The sequence below is a fragment of the Triticum aestivum genome, chromosome 5B (assembly GCF_018294505.1).
Source record: "Triticum aestivum cultivar Chinese Spring chromosome 5B, IWGSC CS RefSeq v2.1, whole genome shotgun sequence".
Lineage (NCBI taxonomy): Eukaryota > Viridiplantae > Streptophyta > Magnoliopsida > Poales > Poaceae > Triticum > Triticum aestivum.
This window is the reverse complement of record NC_057807.1, coordinates 589,873,752-589,881,878: the sequence shown is the minus strand read 5'-3', so window position 1 is coordinate 589,881,878 and position 8,127 is coordinate 589,873,752. Positions and strand designations below refer to the sequence as shown.

Here is an 8,127-nt window from a genome sequence, read left to right as displayed (position 1 = left end):
TTAGGGCTAAAAGTTTTTGCTATATGAACCCTCACAATCGCCAGCCACCTCGCCGACTCCATCATATCTGGGAGCTCCTCTTCCCACACAAAATCCTCATCTTCTTCCTCCTGCAAAGTGAGGCGGGCTAATAGTTCCTCCGCCGTCTCCTTCCCCTTCTCCCTCTGAGATCCCCCACCATCCGCCATGGCTACTCGCCGATCTGCCGGAGATTCAGTGCCGCCTTCGAGCAGCGCCGTCCCCCGCCCTGACAGGAGGCACCCTCAGCACAAAGACTCGATCGCAGCCGACTTCAGCAGCCGGAGATAGGATTCCGGTGAAAATTGCCGGAAGACGTCGAAACCCTAGTTCTCGCCTAGGGGAAAAGCAGAGAGCGTGTGCACCGTCATGCGCAATAGTCGAAGACCCCGTTTGTGAGTGCCACCAGCTGCATGATGCGTCACAATACATGATGGGTGTGGCCCATGGGGTCCATATGGGCTTTGACTTGGATGCTCTAATCCAACCAGCTGTTGGGCTAGACTCTCTTGCCAGTCATTTTTTTTACAAAAAAAGATAAGATAGATATGGTGATTAAGTTCATGCCTCTGATAAAGCCCTGTCCCAGATGATTTTAATGGTTTTTTTATGAATAAGTGTAGACAAATAATCTGTGAGGACTTCTATAAGCTAGCACATGCTTTTCACTCTGCTAATTTGGCAAACATTAATTCATATTTTACCAATCGGGAACCTAAAAAACCTGTCCGCCCTGAATATGTAAATGATTTTAGGCCTATATCTCTTACCAGTGTTGGTCTTATTTTTTTACTGAACTTTCTGAAACAGACTTTGGGTTGAGATCTTAAGATGTATCCATAAAAACCAATATAACTTTTCTTAGATCAAGGGCTATCCAAGACTGCATTGGCTAGACTTTGGAATATATCCATCAATGTCATGCTTGTAAACAACCAATTGTAATTCTTAAGCTTGATTTTCAGAAAGCTTTTGATTCTATTGAACATGAAATTGTTTTCGAGATAACGAGATGCAAAGGTTTCAATCGAAAATGTATTAGCTGGGTTAAGGAATTATTATCTTCAGGTGCATCTTCTATGTCACTGAATGGGGTCCTTGTGAGGCAATTTATTTGCAAAAAAGGAGTTAGGCAAGGGGACCCCCTGCCATGACACACATTTCCCCATTGTGCAGTATGTTGATGATAGTTGATTGAGAGAGGTGACAAAAGGACTAGATGTAGAAGCCATACTTATACGTATTTAATTCTTATTATGGCAAATTCCCACATACTATTGATGGAACACCAATGGGCCGGGAGAAGTGGAAGGGTGGAATTGAAATTATTCTTATTTTATTGCAGGTAAAACTTATGATCTACTCCTTTATCAATAGTCATGCTAGTATAAAGAACATCAAAAATAACAAAAAAAATATCCAGGTACGTAGATCTTCAAATTATTATTGACCATAGTGTCCTTAGTCTTTTGTCGTCACATACCATGGTCCTTACTACCAACAACTGTGTGGATAGATTTCTACCAAAACCCACTAACATTTGCTAAAGATGTACATATCGGCCGCGCCCGCCAGTGCGGCGACGACGGCAACCTCCTCGGCCGCGCCCATGCCGGCGCGCTCGCCGCCTCCTTTTCCCTTGCCGGCGCGCTCATCCTCTCCTACGCCGCGATTGCCGACCTAACCTCCTCCCGCCTCCTCCTCCTTCACCGCCCCCTCCGTCTTCCTCTGGAAGACTGGAACTCACCCTCCCGCGCATTCTCCGCGGCCTCCCTCCCATCCTAAGCTCCGCGCGCTTACAACCCCATGCTCCGCTCTGCCGTGAGCCAGGACGATCCCACCTTCCCCACGCCGTCCTCCACGCCGCCGCTGAGCCGCACGCAGCCAAGGGTCTCAAGCAGTCAAGCTCCATGCGGCCGGGCTCTGAAGCGGCCACCTCACGGACGTGGTCGCGGGCAACACGCTGCGTCTCTATCTATGCGGCCACCTCACGGACGTGACGCGCGCGGGGTGTTTGATGAAATGCCCGTTCCGGATGCTGTCTCGTGGAACTCCCTGCTAGTCTCGGCGTTCTTGGCCAACACAACAGGATGCTAGATGATGCTTGGCACTTGGCAGGCATTGCTTAGTACTCCCTGTGAATGTGGCAAGCTTGGTCTCTGTGATCGAGAGCGGGCAGCGGGGTTCCTCTGAATGTGGCAAGCTTGGTCTCTGTATGGAGAGCGGGCAGCGGGGTTATGCCTGCTTCTGCCAGCCTTATAGCTGTGTACAGAGTGGCTACAAGCTTTTCTTGTCGGGGATCGGATGGTTAGCTGATGGTGCACTTATATGATGGTATGTAATCTTCCACTAGGAATGGATTCTACTCCATATAGCAACATAATATTACAAGTTCACCCAACATGATAATTATTACCACTCTAATAGCAAAGGAATACGATGAGGAGTGCAATTGCTTTTAGAAGACTGTAGGAGTGGATGTTTGCACTGGCAAGAATCACATTAAGATGAGTAAATTTTTATTGTCGCCTACACATCTTCGCTTATGGAGTCTGGCCTAGCAATGAAAGACAAGGTAAGCATTCTCAGACAACCTATCTCTCTACATAAATAACTTTGAGCAGTTCTGAAGTTCTGTTCAACTGTCTCTGTCCATACAGTCATTGCATAGTCGATGTATTCCCTGCATAGTAAAGTACATTTTGCTAGCTCCTCAACTTTGAATAGAAATGCGCCGGGGATAAGCAAGAAGATAATGCTGATGTGCTAACAGAACAATTTTGTAATCTGTAAATATATCATGTTCAGAGATGATAGTACACATGAGGTAGAGGCTGAGATGTTAATTTTTATATGGGGAACCTTTAGATAGAAAATAAGCTATGTATCAGTAAACTGTTTCAAATATCCACACCCCAAATCTGTTGAATCCTTATTAGCCGGCTCGATTCATCCAATGAGCTCATGTCCTAGTAGGTTGAAACCTCTATGACAGAATTCTCGGTTTGACTACTTGGTACAGAAGTTGGCAATTGGTACATCAACTGTGAACCACCGTTTGTTTAAATCACAGCTAACTGAGGTAGTCAGCTTGTTTTATGTAAGTCAAAGGATCAGTTAACAAGAGCACACACATATGTATGTCCTTGTCAAATCAGTTGTTTAATGTGAAGATTGCATATCGTTTATCTATACCACCAAACAAACTAGCAGTTGTGTACTCCCCTGAATTTGACAACATAAAGAAAAAGCAACCAGGATCATATAATCAGAGTTTATAGTAGGATGTAATAGCTATAGTTTCTGCACTCACAATAAGCTGATGAAGATTATTTCACCGGCAAGCCTACCCCACCATATTACGGTACTCTTCATAAAGAGATGTCTTCTAAAGACCCAAGCTACCGCTATACTATGTTAAGTTATACCTCAAATATCATAGGTTCTCCTGTCCCGCAACTGCACCTCTAGCGCCCCGACTTGTTTCTTAAGATGATCAATTATTGTTTCCAACTCAACTTTTCTGCTTCTCGAGCTTCAGACGCCTCTCTAATCATTTCCGCTGTTCCGACTTCCCGTCCTGGTTGGAAAATTACTTGACCTGCATTTGTGGCTCTTGAATCTCTGACCTGAGCTCCTTCACCCGCTTGAATGGTCTAAGATAGTAGAGTGTTTTAGTAGAAATTACTCTCTTGACCAGTTCATTATTTCCATATACTAGACCATTATAAGATGCATCATTGTTTCCTAGAAAAAGGAAGAGGAAAAGTATGCATTAACCTTTATACAGTCTTTAAGCGACTCCTTTTGTAGATATGAGGATGAGATGTTTTCATGTGATATTTCATTACCTTCGAGAAGAGTTGAGTTTTCTCTGTCCACCTTCGCTCTCTGATCTCCCTCTTCCATTACATTGCGTGTCTGCATTTCATCAATGTATCCATCTAAGACATCAACATTAGTGACATGAGTTACATTAACTGGTCCTTGTCTGAGAGTGATATCACTATTGTTTTGGACCATGATATCCTTTGACTCATCTCTTCTTATGGTGACCAGATGTCGTTCTTCATTTGGCTGGTCTGAGTTGGAGGTTGCCATCGTCAACTTGGACAAGTCCATATAAATTGCACTCGCCTCGCTATCCTTTCTGAATATTTCATCCAACTCATTACCACTGATGGCCAAGATGTCTGGAAGATTTGAACATACGTCCACTCCAATTGCAGCTCTAATGCCTTTGTTGCTTCTAGCGCTCGCTGCACCCTCGACTTCCCCATGCTCTGAACTGAGATTCTTCTCATCATACGGGATAACCGAGCTTGGTGCTTGCTCTTCAAAATTCTCATTCTTGGAGACCGGCCCACACGATGGTTTATCAACTTCACTCACCAAAACTGCCTCTGCATCAGACGAAGCTTTCACAGCAACTCTGCGTGAAATTGCCCTACGTCTGCCTTTTCCTGCCCATCTTGGCACCAAATCCTTCACGGTTTCTGAATTTTGCTTTGTCTTGTCATCTTTCAAAATGTGTCTCTGTATCCTGCCTTTGTGCCTTTCGAATGACACTATTCGGAGTTTCGGACTCTCCGCCAACGGAATCTTGTCCTCTGTATCATCTTGCAGAGTCATCCCAGCCTCCAAGTGACGCTTTTTGCCACAATCTACACCACTGAGACCTTCAGCTTTCATCTTTCTTGGACTAACTACAACATTAAGTTGTTTCATGTTTGCAGCATTAGCAACAGCAACAGCACATGCCGACGAGTAAGGCTTCCACCATTGTGCGTATTGAACTGTCATGCCCGGATCGTGTTGCGGAGCAAAGAACGACATGTTTTCAGGCTGCATCTTGTATGTTGCCCACGCCATCTTTCGACTTGAGTTGGCATGGGCAACAGTCCCAGGTACGTCCTGATCGAAGCCGAGCTGCCTTGCGACGCGGTGCGGACAGTACTGCTCGACGCATTGCATGCCGACAAGTTCGCAAGGTCGGAGGCATTGCGCAAAGGATTGCAATCCCTTGCTTGTTGCTACTTCATGGCAGTGCACCCAGCAGCCACTTCTGCCTTGTGGCAGAGCAAAGCTACTGCCTCCGTAAGGTCTCCATTTGAACTCCTCCGGGGACATGAATACAGCGTGGATGTAGCCAGGATCAAGCGGGTTTCTGATGTTGTGCCACTTGGTAGCCCTCGGCATGCCGGGATCACCACCGTGGGAGTTGATCGCAGGGCGAAGCTCCGGGAAGCGCTCCCAGACCCATAGCTGGAGGATGTGTAGTGGCGCACCTGCCACGAATGGCTGATGGCTCTTGCTCAAGTTTAAGTAGTGCTTGAGGGCGGAGAGGTCGTTGTAAATGTTGGCAAGAACGGCTGGCGCGAGGGCCGAGCACCTGCCGCGCGCCAGTCCGGCGGCGAGGGGGAACATGTCCGGTCTGACAACGTCGAATGGCGGCACCGGGAGCACGTATTTGCTCAACCACATGGCCAGAAACGCCCCGTGCTCGAGCAATGTGGCCGCCTCAGTCTCTCCTCTGCCGTCGCCAGCGACCTCCCCCGTCGGCCGCTCGACGAATTGCTTAACCCACGGGGCAAACGCGGCTTTTCTGTTCGTGCATCTGCTCAGCGCGATTCGGACGGCTTCCAGCGCGTCCACGTCCCCGCGGAGCTCGTCCGGCAGCCGCGACCACACCGGCCTGCCCAGCAGGGGCAGGCCCCCGAGCACGGCCATGTCCTCCAACGTCACCGTGGCCTCGCCCCACGGGAAGAGGAACGTGTTGGTCTCGCCGGACCAGAAACCCGCAAGCTGGAGCAGCAGGCCCTCGTGCCGCCGCACCCAGCCGGTGGTCGCGAGGACAGCGGCGAAGATCCCAAGCTTCCGCCAGAGGCGCTCATGCCGCGGCCGAAGCCTGGCCACCCACCGCCTCCACAGCTTCGAGGAGCCGGGCCAGGCCGTCCAATCGACAGGGAGCTGGTCGCCAAGAACAGGGCCGGCATTGCGGGGCGGGGATGGCAGAGCAGGGAGGCGAGCGCCCCCCGCGCGGGGGAGGAGGAAGTGGGCCGATCGGGCCGTGGGGCGGGAGGGATCGGCGCCGGAGATGATCGCGGTGGTGGCTTCCTGGACCAGGAGGTCACGGAGCTCGTCGTCGCTGGACATTGCGGTGGGGCTCTGGGTCGGAGCTGAGCAAGGTAGAGTGTGAGTAAGTAGGCAGTAATAAAATAAAATGAATGCATATCCATGCAATCCCGGGAAGTAAATTAGGCTGTACTCCTACTTTCCTACCCGCCGGAGTAGAGATGTCAGAGATGTTGCCATGCTGATGTAGAGCAAGGTGGGTGGTGCTGGACAAGCCGGAGGCACTCATGTGATGGGCGGCAGACGGCCTCAGGTTTGGCTAACATGTTCTTTTCAAGTGTGTTTTCTTTTGTACGTAGGATTCATGCATGTATGTAGACATGTAGTTGCTTAGCTAGACCAATACCCGTGCATGTGGATCAAAGAAAATAATGTGTTAATAGGTGATTGTTATTTTATTTATGTTGGTGTGCACGCTGGTAACCTCATTCCATGTGTGGTGTGTGCACGTCCACGTGTAACTTATTGAGGGACGATTAATCATCAATGATGTTGATATTTTATTAAGAATGAGTACAATATATAAGCGTGAATGGATCGTAAATCACATTGGTGTTTAACATTTATACTAATATAGCCTTTGATCTTGCATATTATGAAGCAGTGCGAGCTCTATAAAATTAGTGTGCAAATTTTCAATTTGGACTAGTCTGGTTTTTCTGTGAGCTTACTATTTATGATTTTTCTACCAAGGTAACTTTACACCTCAAAATTGACTATTATATTGTTGCGCTTTTGTTGTTGTGTAGTTGCCATATTTTTTTTAGTTTAGTTAATATGTTTTCCTGTTTTTAGGTGTGTTTGCTTCTATTTTTAATCGGATCTTGTTTTTATTTATGTATATCTATGGATATTGGGTGTGTGTAAATTATTATACATGTGAGTACTATACGATATATGTGTAAAATATACTACAGTGCAAAAAATGCACTATTATCTACTTATTCTTGCATGTTATAAAAAAGTGCAATGTATTGCAAATTGTGTGCAATAACGTTCATTATGTATTTATGTACTTTATTTATTATGGGTAATAAAAATGTCACCAATTCATTCTTCCTAAGAAAACTTCAAAAAAAGCCTTTCTTTTAGTTTTTGTATAGGGGCGGGGGAAGAAGGTTCGAGGAAGATGGCAGTTGGTCCTTTGGATCTTTGTAACATCTCAATTTTCAATTTGGATGTTATACATAGATCATCATATGCATATCATATTTATTCTTGCATTTTGGTTAAGATCCTAGAAATCTTAAGCAACTCAAGGACCCACTGAGAGAGTTGGAGGTTTCACAATATTCATATTTGAATTCTTTTCAAATTTGAAGAAAGGATCAATTTGGTTTTATTATTTTTCTCTCCAATTATTTTCGATATTAAAAATAAATGAGCGAAGATAATATGATTTCTTCAAATTCAGAGAAATATTGGAGAAAGAATTTTAAAATCAAATTATGATTTTCTGTTATTTTATTTGCTATTTTATTTGAATTAGAAAAATATGCATTTTTCAAAATTGCATTTTTAGGCCAGAAAAATGTTCACTTTGTTCTAAATATTCTATTTAGATGGTGAAAATTTGTTTTGGCATTTTAAGCTTTTTTTAATATTTTATTAGGATTTTTCTTCGACGAAATATATTAAAAAAAAGAGCCGTGTCGCCCGACAGGGCCAACGGCCCAGTCGAGTGGGCCAAGCCAGCGCGCCGCCGCCTCCCGCTCCGGCTCGGGACCGGAGTCCCGAGCATCGCCCCGCCACCCCGAGTTCGGGAGGGACACGCCTCCCGAGGCCCTCCCCAAGCCAAGCCTCCGCCCCCTCCCAATAAATAGCGCCGCCGCCGCCCCCTCTCTGGCCGCTCGTTGCGCTGTCGTTGTCGCCTCGCCGCCGCCGCCACCCGCACCACCCGCACCACCCGCCGCCGCCCAAGCCGCCGCACCGCCGGTCGCAGCCGCCGGAGCCGCCGCCCCGCCCGCCGTCGCA

At 46.9% G+C, this 8,127-nt stretch overlaps 1 protein-coding gene across 1 annotated transcript; it reads right to left on the bottom strand.

Moving 5' to 3' along the window:
- Positions 1–2,904: 2,904 nt before the first annotated feature.
- Positions 2,905–6,532, bottom strand: LOC123117044 (uncharacterized). Its single transcript, XM_044537896.1, has 2 exons — positions 3,870–6,532; positions 2,905–3,765 (listed from the first exon to the last, which is right to left on the bottom strand). Exons 1-2 carry the CDS (start codon positions 6,172–6,174, stop codon positions 3,611–3,613), a joined length of 2,460 nt encoding a protein of 819 aa, XP_044393831.1. The 5' UTR covers positions 6,175–6,532; the 3' UTR covers positions 2,905–3,610.
- Between the last annotated feature and the right edge of the window lie 1,595 nt (positions 6,533–8,127).